The sequence below is a fragment of the Sminthopsis crassicaudata genome, chromosome 3 (genome assembly GCF_048593235.1).
Source record: "Sminthopsis crassicaudata isolate SCR6 chromosome 3, ASM4859323v1, whole genome shotgun sequence".
Classification (NCBI taxonomy): Eukaryota; Metazoa; Chordata; class Mammalia; order Dasyuromorphia; family Dasyuridae; genus Sminthopsis; species Sminthopsis crassicaudata.
The window spans coordinates 623,387,732-623,410,679 of record NC_133619.1 but is presented as its reverse complement, the minus strand read 5'-3'; the positions used below and the strand labels follow the sequence as shown (position 1 = coordinate 623,410,679).

General features: G+C 33.4%; 1 protein-coding gene across 7 annotated transcripts in view; it reads right to left on the bottom strand.

Moving 5' to 3' along the window:
• RERE (arginine-glutamic acid dipeptide repeats) overlaps positions 1-22,948 on the bottom strand; it is a 528,280-nt gene that overhangs the window by 170,683 nt on the left and 334,649 nt on the right. For all 7 annotated transcript variants that reach the window (XM_074307767.1, XM_074307772.1, XM_074307773.1 and 4 more), the window contains 2 exons: positions 5,804-5,852; positions 647-771 (listed from right to left, as the gene is read on the bottom strand). In XM_074307767.1, the coding sequence (XP_074163868.1) occupies positions 647-771; positions 5,804-5,852 (174 nt within the window). The remainder of the gene's footprint in view (positions 1-646; positions 772-5,803; positions 5,853-22,948) is intronic.

Here is a 22,948-nt window from a genome sequence, read left to right as displayed (position 1 = left end):
ACCTCTGACTTCAAATATAGGTTTCTTTCTCCTATAAGCTAATTATGTAAGCTGATGAGTTGCACCTTGTCAATAATGAAAAAACACTCTCTAGACAAAATACTATTGTATTAAGCCTTAATATATGATAACATCTTGGAGAGTTAACACTCCAATCTGATACTTAAATTTGAAGGAAGATTTAAATAGTGAAGCAAAATGTTTCAATGATCCCAGAAGGTAAACATGAAGGTTAAGAATATCGCCATCTGTAGCTCTATTTTAGAATTTCCCTTCCGAAAGAAAGTTCGGGGATAGGATTATGAAAAAGAAGCACAACACTAAAAAAAATTCACTCAGAAAAATGCAGATATGGATCCCAAATCATTTCTACTTCTAGACAACAGAAAATTTCTGGCTAGACAAGATGAGATCCCAAATGGAAGATATATGGAAAACTCTGTTATAGACAATCTCTATGCTATCAGAGAGACTCTAAGTCCAACATAGAAGTTTGGTTTTTAGTCAGTTAGGAATTGAACTATATAACTTATAAGAAACATTTCAAATTTGAAATTCTCCAATGAAGTCAGTCAAACCCCCTACTGCTAAAATGCACTATAAACTTAACTGAAAATCAAAAAACAGAAAATTTAGGTTTCATTACCTTGCTGCCCTCAAATACATAAGTAAGTCACAATCATTAACTCCAGGCATCCAAACCAGTTCCTCATGCTGGGTCACGGTGTCACCATCTGGGGAAGGAAATGGCTGCAATTCGGGCAGTTTAGCCTAGAAAACAAGGACACAAATTCCAAAAAGAAGATGCAAATTTAAAAAAATATCTCACTAGGAAAGTCTTTACAAGAAGAAATCATTTTTAATGGAACTCACTGATTAAATTCTACATAGGAGTTATGGTAGCATCTTATATCAAATGAAATATTTGTAAATTATTATAACCTTACACAGAGTGGTCACTTAAGAAATGGTAGCAGATCAATAACCCTAAATGAGCTCTTAGTGTATGTAGTCAGTATAAACATAAAATAGAAAAAATTTTAAATTCTATAAACCTGCTTAATCTGTACTTAAGGAACAATCAATTTCTACTTCCAAAAAGAAAATCATTATCATCATTTTATGAATGAACTAAAAATGAATAAAGAACTTTGAAAATATTAATGTTTTAGGAGATATGTTTCATTTTAAACTCGATTTTATAAAAAGCATGAAATTGAAATATATCAATTTTACAAAATACACTTTGAACAAATTATTAAAACTACAACAGATATTCTTTTAGGAAATTTCTTTAATACAAAATAAATTAATGGATACAATTAATAAAATTAGTTGTTCATAGTAGCAGTAAAAGATAGGTAAGAGCTTAGTGGGAAGTGGGGAAAGAAACTAAGTGTCATGACTAGTTTTTACAGTTGTATCCCAAGACATTTTTTTGGCAAATAGTGTATATATATATATATATATATATATATATATATATATATATATATACTCTCAAGCTAAAATCACAAGCCAATGGTTCACAGGCTTTTATTGTTTCCTTGTCTCTTCTTGCCCCTCATTTTATTTATTTTTTTTCCCCTAGGATCACATATTATTTGTCTTTGAAAAATGTAGGTACTACTCTTTGAGGACTGGGGCTGGCAGTGGAAGTAGGGTGGGAGAAGTGTATATAAAATTCTTATCTAAATTAATCCTAACATTTCATGCTAGAAGTAAAAATTTAAATTATTAATGAGCTCTACAAAGGATCTTTTCAACATATGAGTAAATTATGAGGGAGGCTGGTTTAGTAGAAAAACCTATGAAGGGAAAGATATGGGTTTAAATTCAGGTCTGTTACTGACACCAGTGGTGAGAAGCACAGTACTCTGAATTAGGAAAATGGGCATTCTACTCTCCTCTTTAATCAGAATATATAAAAATTATTGTGTTTCAGTTTAGGGATTTACATTGCAGGAAGAATAGTGAGACACTAGACGTGTCAAGACAAAGATGTTAAGGATGAAGGTCCTAAAAATGGAAGTCATGAGATGTGTAATAGGTTAATTAAATTTATTCTGCCTAGTGCCAAAAAGTAGAACTGAGAACAGTAATTATAAATTGAAAAATGGAAAATTTAATCTTGTTTTAAGGAAAAAGATCTTAATGATTAAAATTATCCAAAAAAGGAGAGAACTGCTTTGTGAAATGGGGATGGGAAGAGAAGAGAGCCACTTCATTGGAGGATTACAAGGAAAACTGGATAAACGATAAACAATTGACAAGTATATTATAAAGAGGATTACTGTTCATGTGTATGTAGGTTAACCTCAAGGACAGTTGAGTTTCTTTCACTTCAGAATTCTATAACTATTAACAAGTCATTTAATTTCTGAGTTTACTTTAATGAAACAGTTAGACAAGATGATCTCTAAATTACTTTCTACCTCTAAATCCTATAACCAAATTAAAGGGCAAAAATAGAACTGAAAAAAGGCAAATATAGTGACATATCATAATTAATATCAAATACAGTATCTTCCAGTTTAAAAAATTTAAAGCAAAATTGTCGTATTAGTTTTAATTAGGAATAACTGGCTACTCTTTTTTCTGCAGTTTTCTAAATTGAGTATCCAGTACAAAATTCACTGAAAGAGATTTATGATCTGAAACTGAAACTGAAACTTCAGAACAAGTTTATCCAGGATCACTAGTAACAACTTAGATATGGAAACCAGGAATCTTATGGTTTGATCCTGAGTATTTATGGAATTTTAGGAAAGTAAATTAATTTCACTTGCTCTCAGTTTCTTCACCTGCCAAATGGATAAAAGTTTCCTTGACATGATTGATTTCTAGACTAAAAGGACATGTGGTACAACTGGATTGGGAATCTAAGAGGCTAAAGTGAGGTCTCTGCACCTCCTGACCTGATCCCTGTATGATTTCTTATAAATCACTCAATCTTTCTGGTCACAGACGAACTCTTCTAGCTCTAAATTGTCATAACCTTTTGATCTGTTATGACGCACACAATTTGGAAAGGGAAATACATCCAAGGGAAACAATTTCTTAGTTCTTAGATTAGAAAACATTTTTATAATAAGAAACATTGAATTATTGATCAAAATAAAAGTATATGTTCTTTAATGAATGAATGAAAAAGCACAAATTAGGAGCATATTACTAAACACTATGCTAAGTACAAAATGAAAGATAATCTCTGCAATGAAGGAGCTTACAATTTTTTTTGGGGGGGGTGCTGAGGCAATTGGGGTTAAGTGACTTGCCCAAGGTCTCATAGCTAAGAAGTGTTAAGTGTCTGAGACCAGATCTGAACTCAGATCATCCTCATTTCAGGGTTGATTCTTTATCCACTGAAAAAAGAAACTTAAGTGATGAGTGGCAAGGCAGGGAAATTTTGATAAGATATTAATCAAAAACAGAACACAAAAATGTTATAATTTTAAGAAAGAAAACATAGGGTCTAAAAATTTGTTTCATCTGCAAAATTTAAGACTTACAAAGTGCCTTAAAAAGATCAAAGATCATTTTTGTCCAATTAGCAATATGCAAGAAAACTAAGATTCAAAATTTAAATTTATAACACAACACTGATTTAACTTTTTTCAACCTATAGGACAACTGAAAGCAGTTTTAATTCTGCTAGTGGGAACTAGCAAAAGGCAGTTGATCTGGCTAGAACCGGTTAGGGACTTGATGATCTTCAAAACTTAAGGTTTCCAAAGATGACCCATAAAATCCCTAACTCCTTAGTATCCTTGACATAAGGATCCTCCCTCCTTCCAACTGGAGGGGATGAGGGGGATGAACATTGAAGATATAATGGTATATTCTACCATTTAAAGAGAATACCCAGAAAATTGATCTTATCATTTCCCACCAAAATACTTTCAAGTTTTGTTAATCTCTGGAAACTCTAATTCCCCCAAATGAATACAATTCTGCAACTTGCGTTGTTAGAAAACTTTCAGAAGCAAGCTGCATGATTTTACTGCCCTGTACCAGATTTTCAGCTTCATTTTGTATATTGTCTCCCTGATTAGAGTTGAAAGTTCCTTACTAGCAAAGACTGTTGTATGCTCTTTTTGGATTCCTCAGTGCTTAGTACAGTTCCTGGCACATACCAAACTTAATAAATGCTTAGTGAGAGAGCAGAGGAGGCAAACATAGAGATGGAGTCAAGAGGGAAGACAATGAGATAAACAGGAACCAAAAGAGATACGAAGGAAGAAAATTCTTGTGAGTTATTATGGAAGGTAAAAGGAAGAAGAGTGAGACGAAGACAATTAGTGTACTGCTTCCCTAAAAAACCTCAACTCATTAGAAAAATGTTGATATGGTACTTAAATCACCATGTACAATTATTAAGTTCTTTAGGAAGTAAATCTATTCTGTCTAAAAGACAAATTCTGTGAAAAGGAAAGCAGAGAGTTTCAACTAGAGCAACAAAATAAGGTGCCTTGGTCAGTGGCCTTCACATAAGCTGGCTATTTTTTGAATCTACTTTACAATCTGGTTCCTTTGAACAGAAGCACTGATTTTAACAGCTAATTCATCACCACTGCTCTAGCCTTGCTGTGGCCATTAAGAAACAGAACTATTGGGCAAAAAAAGAATCAATGGGAGGTGGTCTTTCTCCTGTTCAAATCTATTATGTTTATGTGGAAGTTTTCTGTGCCTCAGTTTCCTAATTGGCTAATTAGGAAGGAGGATAGCACCTACCTTCCAGGTTTGTAGTCAAGATCAGAAAAGATAATTGACATAAACCTTAAAAGAGCTATGTTCTTCCGGCACTGATTGCCAAGCCCTTCTCTTTTTTTAATCAGATAAGAACTCTCAATCATCTCTTTTCTCTCTGGATTCTCCCTATCAACTGGTTAGGACGTCTAATTCCATAAAACCTTCTTCCTCGGAATCAAGTATCTCTTGTCTACAACCTAGAACAATGCTGACTTTTATTCTCTGAGATATTTTATCCTTTGAAGCTTTGTAACAATGCATTCTCCTGGTCATTTTTGTTTTCTCTCTACTCTTCATACATGCTAGCCTTTTTAGCTTTCATAGATTTAACTACCATCACCAAGTAATAATTTGGAGTAATTTAAAAATCCGTCTCTCAAGCATAGCTGTTTTCTGATCATCAACATTACATCTTCAACTGTTCAATAGACATTTCAAAATGAATGTCTGATAGGCATCTCAAAATCAACTTAAACAGAAAAGAATTCAATCTTTTCCCTCTCAAACCCATCCTTATTCCTAACTTCTACTTTCTATAGGGGCACCATTACTCTTCCAGTCACTAAAGCTTGCAACTTTTTTTTCTTTTTTAACAGTCTTAACTCCTCACTCTTATGTTCCATATGTTTAATCATTTGCTAAATCTTGTCTTTTTCACCTCCACAAAATCTTTTCTATCTGTTCCTTTATTTTTTTTATTAAGGTAACTAACATCCTACTTCAATTCCTCATCATCTCTTCCCTAGACAAATTACAAGATCATCCTAATTGGTCCCCTTGGCTCAGGTTTCTAACCGACCTTCAAAATTACATAAGCTAAAGAGAGATTGTCTTTATAAAGGCTTTCCTAATTCATCCTCTTACAATTAAGTACCCTCTCTTCTTTTTTCTTTGCATTCACTTACCAATGTATATACTCTTATCCCAAAGAGAATAAAAACTCATGGAGGACAGATGCTAGTTGATGACTCTTTGAATCCTTAGCACCAAGGAAATAGTAAGTGCTTAACAAATAATTGTTTGATTGGCTAAGTAGTGAAATTTGCTTTACCTGATGACTGGGTCCAACACGGATTTCCCCCTGGGTGCTGTTCAGTCTCCTGTCAAGAAAATCAGACAAAGTCAATCAAAGGTATAATAATATTAATAAGAATGTTCACATCAAAATAGACACTAAAAATATCACTAATCCAGAAAAGAATGGCTTTTTAAGGTTTTTTTTTCTTTTTTTTTTTTTAAGTGTTTATATTTCCAATGCCTAATTTCCTGCAAATAGTAGATACTTAATAAAAACTTACTAGATTGGCTTTTCAGTCAAAAAACAAACAATTAAGATAAAATGAATAAAAGGGGAGGCCCCAGAGAAATGGACTGAAGCTTTTGCTAACTGCTTATATCACCACAGCCTCCCATCTCCAGTATAGCCCCTCATGAGTTCCCTCCAAAAACATTTTCCTTATGCTTTGGACAGTTATTTTGTTTTGGACCCATGACTGAAAGATTTGGACTGGCAGATTCCCTAAATCAGTGGGTCTGTAATCTGTTGCAATCTGGAAAAACTGATGAAAGAAGTAATTATCATAGTTCCTTGTCCTCTAACATACTCAGCTAGAGAGACTGAATGTTAAATTAAAATGAAAGAAAAAAAATATATGAATCAAAATTATCTTAAGTATAAAATATGAGAAGTAAGATTGGTAAGAGTAAAGATGAAAAAGAGCAGTTAAGTGGTGCAGTGAATAGAGCACCAGCAGAAGTCAGGAAGACCTGAGTTCAAATCTAGTCTCCAGACACATAACACTTCCTAGCTGTGTGACCCTGGGCAAGTCACTTAACCCCAAATGCCTTAGCACTAAAAAACAAACAAAAACAAAACAAAACACAACAACCCAATAAAGATTGAAAAAAAGAAAATGGACCAGCTAGATTGAATTATTCAAGGAAATATTCCTTAGGAATAAGCATTTTAAATCAGACAGATATGGTGAATGCAGAATGAAATAGATAAGATACCTGAAAAGAGGGGAAATCACAATATTCAAAGATCATAAGCAGCATAAAACAAGTTAGAAGAGTGCTTCTACTTGGGGAAATGGTGCCAGATAATTCTGGAGAAAACCAGAGAGAATAGGTATAGGATCTATACTGAGCTGGACAACAGAAATTATGTATTATTCAGTAAAAGAGTAGCGTGTGAAACAGAGAGAATTATTATGGTATCTTTATTAATGGATAAATTTGTAAAATGGATTATTTCTTATTTTTTTATATTAACGAGTTTTCCAATATGCCTTATATAAAATATTTAAAATTAAAGGCTATTCCTAAGTCATAAAAAAAAAAAAAAATTTGACATCAGAATGTGTGGCTTAACATTATCTATTTAATGGAACTCCAGAAAGGGAAAATTTCACAGTATTAACTTGTAAAATTTTTTTCAATTTTTTCAATTCCCAATGTAAATTGGGAATATAGAATACATTCACAAAAATAACATTAAGAAATAAAAAAGTTTTAAGTCTCAATATACTGTTTTAAAATGACATAAAGAAGAGCCTAGGTCTAAATTAAATCTTTTAGGAAGTATAATAAGATGATGAAGAACATCTATACTACAACTCCCAGAATTATAAACAGCCACAAGAAGATGCTATAGACCTGGATATAGCAGGAGGAAGAATGTAGGCTAAAACCTGGGGATAGGAGGAAGAAGGAAACATAATAACTATCTCCAATCTGCAATATAATCATGTAGAAAAGAGATTTAACTTCCTGACTCCAGAAAGAAAAGTTTCATTTTGATAGAAAAAAATTAGCCCAAGAGTTATCCAAAAGTGAATGAGAACTTGTTAAGGCAAGGTCAAGTAATTCCTTCTCTGGGAAGTTGGAAGAATTGGAAGGCTTACATAGATTTGGAAACCCTGGTAATTCTTTGTTGTTGTTATTTTTGCTAAGGCAATTGGGGTTAGGTAACTTGCCCAGGGTTACACAGCCAGGAAGTGTTAAGTGTCTGAGACCACATTTGAACTCAGGTCTTCCTGACTTCAGGGCTGGTACTCTATCCACTGCGCCACCTAGCTGCCTCCAGCCCTGGTAATTCTGATGTTTGGTGATTTGGACTCTGAGGAGGGGCTGACCTCCATGTAAGAATGTGCAGAGATTTCAGACTACTTTATTAAATTCAATCTCTTCCTTTTGACACCAATGCTGTGCATGCTATGTGACTAGAAATCCAGAGACACTACATTTGCAGAATCAAAGCTGGAGGCAACACAAAGTGCAATGGAAAAATACTTTTAAAGGAAATATAATAAGCAAAGTGAGCTATAGTGATGACTGACATACAAAAAGTGGCATAAGAGATATAATTCATAAGTTGTTAGAAAAAAGCTGATATATATAAATTGTTTTCTAAATTCTGTTCATTTAACTCTGCAAAAGTTTATACAAGCCTTGTCAAATTTCTCTAAAATCACCCCTTTCATTAGAATTGCTTTACATTCAAATAACAATTTTTCAACCATTCAGCAATTGACAGAACAATTTATTAAATATCTATTATATTAAAGACCAAATTGATAAGTATCCTTTTATTTTTCATTTCAATGCCACTACTAAAAGAACTATTATAAATATTTTTGAAAACATAGGTCATTTCTTCTTCTATTAACCACATTCCCTCACACCCACAAGTTCAAGTTACAGTTAAAATAGTACAATGGAGGGGCAGCTAGGTGGCATACTGGGGAGAGCACCAGCCCTGAAGTCAGGAGGACCTGAGTTCAAATCTGGTCTCAGTCACTGAACATTTCTCAGCTGTGTGAGCCTGGGCAAGTCACTTAACCCCAACTGCCTGGGGGGGAGGGGAGATAGTACAATGGCGTCAAAAGTTTTTGCAGTTTAGTAACTTTTGGGGCACTGTTCCAAAATTATTTCTAAAATGGCTGTAGCAATGAACAGATCTAATAAGCATGCTCAATGATATTTTTCCCTTTGCTTCTCCAATAATTATAACTACCCCCCCTTTTTTTAAAGGATCAGATTTGCTTTAATTTATATATTTCTGTTACTGTGACTTGGAACATTTTTTCATTTAGCTATTAATAGTATGGATTTCTTCCCTTTAAAACTGTTTATTCATAGCATTTGATCATTTGAAAATTGATGAGTGGATTTTTTTTTCTTAAAAAAATCTGAATCAATTCCTTATATTGTAAACCCTGATCTTCACTATACATCATTTCCTTTCCATATTCAATATCCAACCAAACTGGCCTTCACAATTTTTTTTACATACAGTAGTTTACTTCCACTTCTATTTCTTTGTTTGTCCCAATAGGTGAAATTCATTCACTCCTTACCTTTTCTCAAAGAATCCTTAGAAATGAAGCTAAAGTACCACTTTCTACAAGAATCTCTTCTTGGTTCCCACAAATGTTAGTGCCCTTTGTCTTAACTACTTCATATTTTTCTTTGTAAATATTCTGTATACATATATATTTATAAATTTTCTATTACAATCAACTTTGTGACACTGGCACAGTACCACAAGCAAGGTATGTAAAAAAAAAAAAAAAAAAAGTGCTGTGCTCTATGAACAAAGAACTGCAGTGGCTCAAAAGAAATGTGAAATGTGCCAATTTAGAGACATCTCTACTTCAAATAAGCACACCAATTATTTGTGTCCAACCTGCGGTAGAGCCTTCAGAGATTGTACTGGTCTGTTTATTAACAATGTTCCCCAATCCCAACACAATAATGTCATTTTGGACTTTTTCAAGAATAAAGGACACCCATATGAAAAAGTGCTCCAAATCATTATTGATCAGAGAAATGCAAACTAAGACAACTTAAGATACCACTACACACCTCTAAGATTGGCTAAGATATCAGGAAAATATGACGGATGTTGGAGAGGATGTGGGAAAACTGAGCCACTGATACATTATTGGTGGAATTGTGAACGGATCCAATCATTCTGGAGAGCAATTTGGAACTATGCTCAAAAAGTTATCAAACACTTTGACCCTGCAATGTTTCTACTGGGCCTATATCCCTAAGAGATCTTAAAGGAGGGAAAGTCCTTTGTGTATTGCCAAGGAATTAGAAACAAAATGGATGCCCATCAGTTGGAGAATGGCTGAATAAATTATGGTATATGAATGTTATGGAATATTACTGTTCTCTAAGAAACGACCAGCAGGATGATTTCAGAGACCTGGGGAGACTTACATGAACTGATGCTGAGTGAAATGAACAGAACCAAGAGATCATTATACACAGTAACAACAGGACTATACAATGATTAATTCTGATGGATGTGGCTTTCTTCAACAAGGAAATGATTCAAAGCAGTTCCAATTGTTCAGTGATGAAGAAAGCCATATACATCCATAGAGACGCCTATGGGAATTGAGTATAGACTACAACCGTAGCATTTTCACGCTTTCTGTTGTTTGCTTGAATTTTGTTTTCCTGCTCAGATTTTTTTTTCTTTCTAGATCCTATTTTTCTTGTACAGCAAGATAACTGTATAAATATCTATACATATCTTGGATTTAACATATATTTAAAAATATTTAACATGTATTGGACTTCCCGCCATCTAATGGAGGGAAGGAGGGGAAAATTTGGGACAGAAAGTTTTGCAAGGGTCAATGGTGAAAAATTACACAAGCATGTTTTGTAAATAAAAAGCTTTAAAAAAAAAAGAGTAAAAGACACCAACCAACCACCCTAACAGAATAATAGCTAGCATATGCAGATTTACTTTAACGATTGCAAAGCACTTGACAAATATTATTACTTTTGTGTTCATGACCATTTTAAAGGGTAGTAATATCATTATCTCCATTCAATAGATGAAGAAACTGAAGCAGACAAGGCTTAAGGGACTTTCCCCAGGAACAAACAATCAGTATATATACAGAGCTGAATCTGAATTCAAGTCTAACGGACTCCAGGTCCATAATTCTATCTATAATACCACTTAGCTACATTATGTAAGTTCCTTGAAAGGAGGGGGCACTTTTTTCCTTTTACTTGTACTGAGTGCTTGGCATTTACTAAAAACTTTTAAGTACTTGCAATATACTTTCATTATTTTCCCCATAACAATCTATAAAACACAAAGTGGGTTATGTAGTTGGTAGTACAAGTACTACTATTTTACTCTTACAGATGAAGAGACTAATAGAGGATCTGAACACAGGTCTTCACAATCTAAAACAAATAATCAAATTCATTAAATGAAAATACTTTAAGCATTTATAAACCAACTATAATTCAATTTCACACACATCTATCAATCTCCTTTTACAAACTAAGCACTCTGCAAGGTACTGAGCAATAAAAAAAAATGCTTCATACCATCAAGGATTTTACAAGCCAAGAGAATGATTCATGAACACAAATAAATAAGACACATGGCCGAAAATGACAGAAGCAAAGATTGAGCAAAATAATCTAAGAAAATTTAAGGATTCACAGGTGGCTCTGGGTTAATAATGATAAGAAGATTTCAGGGTGGAAAAGGTGAGAAAAATGTCTTTTCAGGAATAAAGCAGTGACTTTCAAGCACAAACAAGCAATGTTCTCTGTGTATGGACAGAGGCAAAAGAATGCTAGATAATATTAAGAAATAGCAAGTCATTCTATTTAGCTGGAATACAATATGTAAGAGAAAAACACACTGAAATAAATTTAACAAATTCAAAGGAACCATACAGAAGATAAAGTAAGTGATAGGTTAAGGAGTACTTTATGCAGAAAGAAAAAAGGAACCACTAAAGGTTTTTGATCAGAAAATGGTCACAGTCAGACGTTCATTAAGGAAACTTACTTTGGCAGCTTTGTGAAATATAACATTTACACGGCTAAGTGTGCTCTAAGTTACCATAGCAACTTCCAAAGAAACATGTGCTCACCTCTAAAAGACTTGTTGCTTTGGAATGGTGCCATAAATCCTGTTTGGTTGTATGATTGGATTTAGAAAGGAGACATTTAGATCTCTATTGAATGTGTGCAAAGAAAAGGGTATAGGCAAGAGAATGTGGAAATTAAAATGACAAGATTTGGTTACGGAGGCTTATGTGGAGTCATAGTAAGAGGTCAAAGATGACACCAATAAAATGAAAGTGAATGAATAGTAAACAAGGGTATCAGTAAAAGAAGATATGAAACAGGTTAAGTAGAGTCATGAAGTCATTACTGTATTATAAGCAAGAGACAGGCCATATTATAAAGTGAGAAAGTGAGATGAAAACAGACAGATATATGACTTGGGAATAAGAAAATAAGCTCAGCTTTGGTTGTTGAATCTGAGATATTAGCAGTCTTTTAGGCAGTTCAAAATGGAGGTGTAGAAGTGAGGACTAAAATCACAAATTTAAGCATTATCTATATATAGAAATAAGTGGAAGGAGAGCAAATGACAGAATGCTGAAAAATACTACCAATAAGGGGTAAGGGAAGAATCAGTCAAATGGTTAGAGAAGTTGGAAGCTGAGAATCAAGAGAATGCAGTATCTCAGAAACTGAAAGAAGAAAAAAGTGAAAAGGATTCTGAAACAAAGCATTCAAATATTGATCACAGTCACACAAATTGGGCAGCTGCTACATAAAGAAACAAAATGTTAAGAGTGATAGTACAAAAAGCAAAAGAAAAAAATAAATATAAATCTCAGGTTGGGGGGGAAAGAAACATGGAGTTTTAATGAAAATTAAAAATTTCTTGTCATTCCTAAGAAAAGGACAAAGAGTAAACATTTTGAAAAAACACAAAAAAGAAAGTGTTTATATTCCTACAAGGAATAATGATATTAGTGTTCCCTTAATATTTTAAAGTCATCATTGATCATTAAATTGTCAGCTTCTTGAGGGTAGAGACTGTCTTTTGCCTCTTTTGTATCTTCAAAATTAAGCTTTGTGCCTGACACACAACAGGTGCTTATTAACTATGAACTGATTATTGAAAGAATTAAATAACAAAGAGAACCTGGTAGTGTTTTTATTATGTTTTGATGATGAAACAACAAGAAAAGAGAGAAGAAAAACAATATATTAGAGAACAAGTTGGGGAAGAGAAGTAGGGAGACATTATGCCACTTAATAAGTATATAAGTAGGAAAACTATAAAATCAAGGGAAACTAGACTCTTGTGAGCTACCTGAGGGTAAGAACCTTTTTTTTTTTTTTTTTTTTTAAACTTTCTATCCCCAGTGCGCTTTGCACACATTACCTGGTACATGGTGTTTAATAAATATTTAGTAATTAATTAAGAAAGGGGTGGGGGCAATAGATCACTTTTAGATTGTCATTTTTACCAGAACTATCAAAGGGGAGAATACATTCAGCCACACAATGACTTCAATATATAAATTCATTAAACTCAACAGGAAAACAGGAGAGAAAAGGGATGGGGGAAAGAAAAGAGAAAGGGTAGATTCAGGGAGAAATTCATCATGAGGAAAACAAACCCTAACCTTGAAAACATATTTTAAAAAGGTGAAAAAAGATGAAGATCTTGTTAGCAACTGAAGAGGAAATCAAGAACAACAGAGAGACAGGAAGACACTACACTCATTCATAGAGCTACAGAACACATTCTTGAAGAAGGAAGACCAAGCAGCAAGCTAAAGGCTTACATTAAGGTGGCTGGGTCAAAGGAAAAAGGAAAGCTTTCATGGGAGATGTTATGAAGAAAAAACCAATAGGCAATGGCAACAGATTAAATATAAACAGGCAATTTTCAAAAGAAGAATGTTAACCAAAAGGAAAAAAAAATGCATCAAAAATTTGAGAAATGAAAATTAAAGTCCAATACCTGTCAGGCTAGTGAAGATAAAAACAAAATTAATAAATTTATAAGGGTCAGCAGGAAAACAAGAATCTAACTTTGGCTGTGAATTGGTAAAGCCATTCTGTAAACCAATTTCCAACTATGTCTAAGAAGTATATGCCCCAAAAAGATCAAAGAAAAAGGAAAGCTCCCACATGCACAAAAATATTTATAGAAGCTCATTACATGTTGGTAATAAACTGGGAACTGAAAGGGTACCCATCAATTGAGGAATGGTTGAAGAAATTATGATATATTAATGGGAAGGAAGAGAGGGCAGGAAGGAGGAGGAAGAAAGGGGAACAATTTCAGAGAAATCTGAAATGAGATGTATGAAATGACGCAGAATGAAATGAACAGAATCAGAAGAAAAAATTTACACAACAATAACTTTATAAAAACAATTTTTAAATCTCAGAATTCTGATCAATGCAATAATAACTAACTGAAAAAGGACTGAAAGTAAAGATTGCCTCCTTACAGAAACAGATTCAAGATGCAGAATGTGACAAATTTTTGGACATAGTATACTAATCTGGTTTGTTTTAAATATGTGTATTTGTTAGAAGGATTCTGTGTTTCTTTTTCATTTCCCCCCATAGGAGCAAGAGAAAATAAATGTATTAATTGAAAAAGAGATTTTAAAATATATTTTAAATCATTAAGTTTCATTTCAATGCCCATCTCATGAAACAAGAAAGAAATGTAAAAATGTACAAAACACAAATGCAGAAATAAATCACAGTTCTTTCAAGGAATTCAAGTAACTTCAATGCATATGTCTGTCTGTCTGTCTGTCTGTCTGTCTGTCTGTCTCTCTCTCTCTCTCTCTCTCTCTCTCTCTCTCTCTCTGTTTTATTTATGAATGCTGAGTCATTACTCAAGATTTTTTTAAGTCACAATAGTAAAGTTAAGAATAATGTCAAGACCTTTAACTGGTAATAAGAGTATTTCTCTAGATTGTCACGGAGGACCACAAAGTCTATGGAATTTCTTTGCAATCAGGAAGACCTGAGTTTCAATGTGCTTCTGACCTATTCTGGCTCTTTGAATCTAAGCAAGCCACTCTGACTCTCAAGTCTTGAGTAATCCTTTAAGACTACAAACTTGCAGAGGAAAAGCCATGCAAAAAAGGGTCAAGGTAGTTTCCCTCATCAGAGATCTCTGTGTCAGTGGTGCTTATTAATTTAGAAAAACATTAACATTATCTATGTTGTACTGTATTTTAATTTATTTTGTTAAGCATTTCACAATTTTATTGCAATCTGGTGGACCACATTCTGCAATTTTGAAGGCCTTGAGTATGAAACCTTTGACCTATATTACTGAAACCACAAATCCAGTATTTATTCCTTATGTAAATAATGCACTCCAGGAGATGTTTTTTTGTTTGTTTGTTTGTTTTATAGATGAAGTAGAAACCTTATGTCTACAAAATCTTGCTGTGGAAACTAAAACATTCAGCATTTCTGGAAGGTAAATTATATCGCTAAAGAAGAAATTACAGTAATAATGGTAAGTCGCTTTTTTATTCAGTGTCTTCCCCTCCCCAAAAGAAAAGTCTCAACACTCCATTTATGAAATCTGATACAAAAGAAACTGATGCAACAAAGCAGTATCCATAGCAACAACAACTTAATATTTCAGTCCTCTTCAGCTGCAGTGGATTAAATAAAATGACAAGATGTTCCCTTTGAAAAGTAACCTGTTGCCATAGAAACATTGTATTCTATGAAGTAAACAGAGACTGGACAGAAAGGATCTGGAAGCCTGCAACTGAATAACAAAAAGGCAGAAGTGTCCATAGCAATATAGAAAACAGGAGCACTACTCCAAGAATGGTTTCTTATGAAAAATCTTGAGACAGGGAATGGGATGAGAGGTTGGCTATCACCTTTTCAATAAAGGATTAATGGGGGAAATGGGCACACTGTCATCAGAGAAGAAGCAAAATAAAGAAAGAAATCAGAATTCAATTGAGCATTATCTATTGAATCTTTATTCATTGTTCACCCAGGATATCAAATAATTCTGAAGGAATAATAGAATTGCTTGAGCAGAAGATCCCCAAACTACATTTTAAACAGGATGAGTGAGCATGGCCAAAATTTTTATATATAAAAGGGAGCTTACAAGAGGTCATTTAGGGCTGAAAATTATACTTCAGGTCACTTAATCCAACATTCTTATTTTATAAATAAGGATGCGAAACACCAAATGAATTCAGTAACATGTCTTAAATCAAGACCAAAATAATGAGATCATAGGACTGAGGAAGTTAAGAGCAAAGCTAAGAGTGCAGCTACTATCTCTAATTCCACAATCCAGGGATTTTTCCACTGTATCACTTGGACTCAGCCAAAGCTGAAAGAAAGTTTACCTAAAACGGGTAACAACTACGGGATGGAAGAATGGGATTATAATCCAGAAAAGCCAACCTGTTATATCTAGAGATATGATCTGCTAAGTAATACTTTGGCTTGATTTATTCAAGCCAGAAAAAGAATCCTAAAGAAAGAGAGAACAGCTACTGGAAACTAATTGAGTGACTAGAGTAAATTCTCAACCCTGCTCCATGATAGGAATACTGTATGATGGAAGATACTTTGTAACTGCCATTCCTTCTATCTCAAATACCTGGTTCCTAAATTGCAAGTTAGAATTTTTTTTTTAAATTATAACTTTTTATTGATAATACATATGCATGGGTAATTTTTTTACACAAGTTAGATCTTCTACAACAGGCTGGTATTGAGATAACTGCAGGACTGCTAAATACTACCAAGAAAACAATATTCTATAAATGGTATTTTATTATTTGCACAATATTTACCATGAAGTTTGCTAGATTTAGTATCATGTGTAACAAGTTCATTTAAAAAGTCAAAAATGTCAACAGCTAAGAGCGATCAGAACCATACTCAAGGATAAGGTTAATCCTGGGGAAAAAAAAAGCTATTCTTCGTTCCATAAATAGTCCTACAGTAGGGTGATAAGGAAAGTTTTCCTTTTCAAGAAGTCACTAGGAACTCAAATGTATGTTAACAAGGACTTCAATCATAGCATCTGAGTTACAATGATGGAAGTTTTTGTAAAAATGTTATTCATGATAAAGGAAAGGAATAACAAAAATGTCTAAATATCTTGAAGTCATACAAAGCTCATCCAACATTAAAATGTTCACAGAATCATGCAAATAGTAAAGATTTAATAAATGTCTGAAAAGATGACAGAGCTAGGACATGATTAAAAGCATTTTACAAATGAGGAAACTGAAAAAAAGAGATTATATCATTTCCAAGGTCACAAGATAAATTAGTGCCACAGGCAACATAAGAATATGGAGTCCTAGGTCCAACTTTACTATGCTGGGAAAATACATAGAGATGTTTTACATCTGCTGGAGGATATGTGAATTTATATTTATACAACTCTACAGATCTACTGAGAAATTAACTGCAAGAATCCCAATGGTGATTACATAACATACTGAACATATCTTTTTAAGCATAAGAACAAAATGGAAGAGAAAGGAAATAGGAAAAATGAATCAGAATAAAGGAGAATATAATATATCCATGACCCACTAAATATTAAGATCAAGAATAGTCACCAGCAATATACAAAACTATTTTCTAATGTTTTTCATAAACTAATTATCTTAAATCTTGATTGGATCTATCCTACCTTGTTCTGTGTTCCATTTAAGAAGCCAGGGTCATGTACTGATGCCAAAAGGGTATCAAATAAGGGCCGAGGGATAGAACATCTAATCTGTTATTTGAATAATAACCTAATTTCAGAGTGACTAATTATGAGAAAGTTAATGATCAAGTAAGAGATTTTTATATGCATGATATCTTATGAACTGATATTCTAGAAAAGAATGGAAAGATAAACAATCCTCTACAATGAAGGGGCTTCAAAGTCCTGAAATAATTCTGCTATACTCAAATATAATTAATTATATAAAACTTGGGGGAGGGGGATCCGAATTCCATACTAATCTAGGTTAACTGCCAATGTTTCTGGATTTTTCTACTACTTGTGATTTGATTCACTAATGGTAATAAACTAATGTGTTCCATATAAAAAAATAAATAAACCAACAGTAAGGAAGGCCGATTGCTTTGTAAATCTTTCTGCAGGTTTTCTAAAATAGCAGGGTAGAGAGTGAAAGAAGGGAAGGGAATTCATTCATGCATCTTCTACAATATGACAGGCACTGTGCTAAGTGTTTTGTTTTGTTTTTAAATTTGACATGACTCATTGTATCCTCACAATGACCTTAGGAAATAGATATTATTATTCTCACTTTACAAATTCAGGAACTAAAACCGGAGAGCAAATGACCTGTTCAAGATCACAGAGCTAATAAACATCGGGGGTTGGATTGACTCTAGGCAGAGAGCACTATCTACTGTGCAACTAGTTACCAATATTGAGATAAATCTTCATTTATAGACAGAATAAATATCTTTTCTATTACAGATCACAAAAAATCTAAAAAGACTAAATTTCCTGCTGGGAGGTCCAAAGAATTTATTTTCAAAAACCTGATTACTCCCATACGTCTCTTCAGTGGAAGCATGTGAAGAAGAAGAGAGACAATGACAAGTATAGCAATCACTGTGCAAAACCGTTTGAGTGAGAATGGTTTGTGTGCACATATATGCACACATGCATGCATACATGGATACATGACCAAACACATCACACTTGCAGGTACTGTAAGAAAATTTCTTTCTTAAAAATAATTTTGAGAAAAGGATAATGATGTAAAAGTATTAGTATCCTTTTTATGAAAATTTTTTTTCTTCAGTTCCCAAAGAAATTCTCCCTACATGAGCTATCAATGTAATCTACTAGAGAGTAACGTAAATGAAGCTTACCAAAAAAATTTCCAGGAAAGGCCTGAAAATTTACTATTTAATTATGGCCTTTAAATCCTCCCAAGTGAATTTATTTGAGTGACTTTAGACTCAGATCCAAAGAATCACAGGATCACAGGATTTATATAACATGTGAGCAAATTCAACCTCCCTTTTTTGTATTAATTCTGTACTGAATTTGCAAACCAGTCAAAGTTCCTATATCATACTGTGATTAAAAAGTCTACAAACATGGTCAAATATGAACTCTTTTATGGCAGGTACTTTATACGGTAGACCTGCAAGTAGACTAGTACTAACCTCATAGGCACAATTTAATAAGTATCTGTCAAACCTGATAATGAAAATGACTAATTTTGACTAATTGAATATGATTAATTTTCAAAAAGCAATATTATAAGGATGTCACTCCACTTTTCAGGGAGCTCTAAAAATCTGTCTCAGAGTCATTGCAGTTATTCAATGGTATTCCTATTCCTATCACACTGGTTTATGTACTTCTTCTCTCACATGCCAATCTGTCATTGCTATTGCCCTGCTCCTTCCATGTCTGAAATATCCTTTTTTCTCATGCTCACCAATACCCTTCAAAATGTATTTAAAGTGATACCTGCTGTAAAAAACCTTGCAGGATTTCCCAGCTATATCTACTTCTTTCCCAATTTATTGTATTTTTCCACATGTATGTATATATATACATATGTTTATGTTTCCTAATATTGTACTACAGTCAGATGCTTGCCCGAAGAGAATGCAAGAACCTTGAAAAGCTATTTTCATGCTTCTCTCTGTATGCTCAGTGTAAAATTAAGCATACAGACAACGGAAATATTCTAACCAATCAGACTACTTAAGGGGTTCCAGATTATGTCATTTGAGGATAAATTAAAAGAGTTAACTCAGAGAAGAAAACACAGCTACTTTTAAATTAAGGACAACCATGTAAAAGACAAACCATTGGTATAATGTGTAGAACTCATGAAGAGGAAAATTTTAGCTCAACATAAGAAAAACTTTTCCATTAATCATTTCTCTCCAAAATTACATGTTGTCTTACCTTAGGAAGCAGTGGCTTCCTCTTTCACTATAGGGCTTTAGGCATAGGCTAATGATCACTTTTTTCCCCCCAGAAATTCTAAGTTAAATGATGGTTTAATTGGATGCTCCATGAAGTTCCTACCAACTTCAAAATTCTGTGATTTCACAAAGAAATTCATAGATAATCATCAAATTTTATTTTCCCCAGTAATATCTACTTCTCTTCACGTCTGAACCAGATGCCGGACTGTGATCCTTATATTTTACCTCCTTATAGATGCGGGAAAAACAATTCAAAGCAGAACACAGCAATGAGAAGCAAAAAGGGATTGAGATTGGAAAAGGAATGAATATGATAATTAGATACAGAATAAACATGGACTGAATAGAATAATTTTAGGTTTGTTCAAGACAGCTCAAATCTATTCTACTTCAAAGATATGAAATACAGTAGAGGCAGGGGAAACTAAAAGGAAAATACATCAAAATTTTTATTCCTTTTGTTTTCCAAATGCTGATCTGTATTGTAACCAGATGTAAAGAAAGTGAGTTTAAAAAATTCTAACAGCCAGATTCAAAAAATAAAGTTTTAATTCTTCTCAGATTAAGAAATTAGATTCATAAAAATCTTTTAGAAAAGCTAATTTTATAAAATTTTAATTTTACTTATAAATTAAATAGCAATGATTTCCCCATTTTTTTTTGGGGGGGGGGGGAGGCTGGGGTTAAGTGACTTGCCCAGGGTCACATAGCTAGGAAGTATTAAGTGTCTGAGACCAGATTTGAACTTGGGTCCTCCTGAATTCAAGGCTGGTGGTCTATCCACTGCGCCACCTAGCTGCCCCTAAATAGCAATGATTTCAATTAAGTTAGTATCAAAACACTATAATATACAAAGCACTTGTTCCTACAGACAGCAAAATGTTCATAAGAAATGGGATCTAAGTCAAAAGAACCACCAATCTCCTATATATAGTTTGCATGCCACCCTTGACCTTTGTATCACAACTCTACACTTAGTATACCACAACAGGCAAAAAAGATTTAATCCAGAAATATTAAAGAGCCTGATGATATTCCCATTTTGTTTCACTTAGATATAAATAACCATCTACATTGTAAGACAATTATATATTAACTTAACAAAAGACAGATTTAATAACTAGTTGATTTAAAAGACTTCAAAGACAAAGGGTGGCTTTCTGAAAATAGTAACTATATACCAGATGCAAAGTCCTACATCTTCCCAATTCAAAAAGTTATGAGATCACTAAATCTCAACATAGCACAGGAGTTCAAAAACCATTTGATTGCAACCCAAAACTGAACTAACTTATAGAATAGAATAGCCATGTGGCTGTGAAATTTTTGTTTGAAGATGTCTAGAGCAAAAAGTGGACTCATTATCTCCCAAGATAACTCATCCACTTCTAAATAGCTGTAACTGTTATGAAGATCACACAATAAGCCTTAAATATGTCTCTAATTTTTTTTTCTACTTATTCTAGATTATTAGTGAAACATAATTTGTTTTAGACCAAAGTTGGGTGAAAGTAGCAAGAACAATATAACAACATTCTAAATAGAAATCTAAAAGTAAGTAAAGTCTACATTTTAATTACCAAATTTATATTAGTATTCATTTTGACTTAAGAGCTTACGATACTATAATTAGAGTGTGTACCTTAGTATTTTCATTGCAAAGTCTTTATTTGCTGTTGGTATTTTAATTTTACCATTTCTATTAGTAGTATTTTAGATTGTGATTGGATTTAGTATAGCTCAACAGGGCTTAAGGGGACCAGTGAAATATACAAGCCTAAGTTATTATGGCTTTAATCTTCACGGTAAATTTGCTCAAGTTCAGAAAAAGAAGATACCCACAGCTTAGCAATATAGGTCTTCTTGGAATCAATATTCCATAACAAGAGGAAAGTAAAGCTCTTTAAAAAAAAAAAAAAAAACAACACCTCAATTGTATCACAATACTACTCTTTAAAATGGACATGCTTATTATGAAACAGAAAGAAGATACCTTATCATGTTATATTAACACACCTTTCTGATTTCAGCTCCAAATAATGATCTCCTAGAGCACAAGTCCCTCATGAGTAACTTCAAAGATCTGAACAGTCTTATGCTGCAATGCAAGTTGCCACCAAAATAAAACATCCCACCTGAGACACAGATGATGGAACAGGAAGAAACTGAAGCTCCTCAAGTTTTTCACTAAAGATCTGACTCCCTCAGATGGTTTTGTTTTAGGGACAGAGGTATGAAGAAGAGAGGATAATAGGAGATATATATATAGTTTTTTATATTTATATATTTATATATTTAATGTATTCATTGCTTCATCCTTTCAAATATAATTCTGGTTGAAGTTGAGAACATACATCTCCACTACTAGATAGAGGACAATGGAGAAAGAAGGCGAATAAACAATCAGACAAGGACAATGTTAACTTGCTAAATTGTTTTTCTTCAATATAAAGAAGAGATCACGGTGGGAGATAGGGATGAGATTTCCATTAATAACTATAAAACCAAATTATTTTTTAAACTATTTCAAAGCTCCACTGTGGCTTCATGATTTTTCCATCATTTCCAAACATTCACCTAGAGGCAGAGAACTGAACCTAAGAATTTAAAAAGTAAGGGGGGGAGGGAGATGAGATATCACTAAGATTATGTTTTCTCTGTAAAACAGAATTCAAATAGAGTTCTGCAGATATCAATGCTCAAAGAGACATTATGTCTATATCTCTTCTGACTAAACACTAGAACTAATCTGACAAAACTATTTCAGAGAAACCTCTAAAATTCTAGGTAAGGAAGAAAGCTAATTGACATGCAAAACAATTTATCAATATATCTCTAGATCCCTTCTGAATAAGGTCCTACCCATATCTCTACCTTTCCCCAGGACACACTTGGGCTTTTGCTTACACAAAAACTGCAAGAGAAATGGCAAAATTCAGCTTTTTTTTTTTCCCCCTACACCTCACATTATCTTCCACTGTGAAGGAATGATCACCTAGACCTTCACCATGTAAACCAATTTATCTGATGACTAATCAAAACAAAGCAATTTTTTTTTTTTAAATAAACTCATGGAATCTAGGATTACTGCAGCTGAACTACACTGTAAAGAACAGCGAATTTGGAGTCAAAAGACCTAAAACTAATGTCCCTGTTCTTCCCCTCACTAATGTGTGACCTTGATCAAGTCACTGTTCTTTCCTAGGCCTCAATTTCCTCATCCAAGAAATAAAGATTCATTCCTGCTCTAAACACCTAAGACTTTAGAATTGTCAAACATTTCACACCATCTGTGTCTGCATGCCAAAGCACAGACACATATAACACAACAAGTTGGCCTTAAAGGAAACTGACAATTGTGAAATGGCATTGTTGAAATCCTACA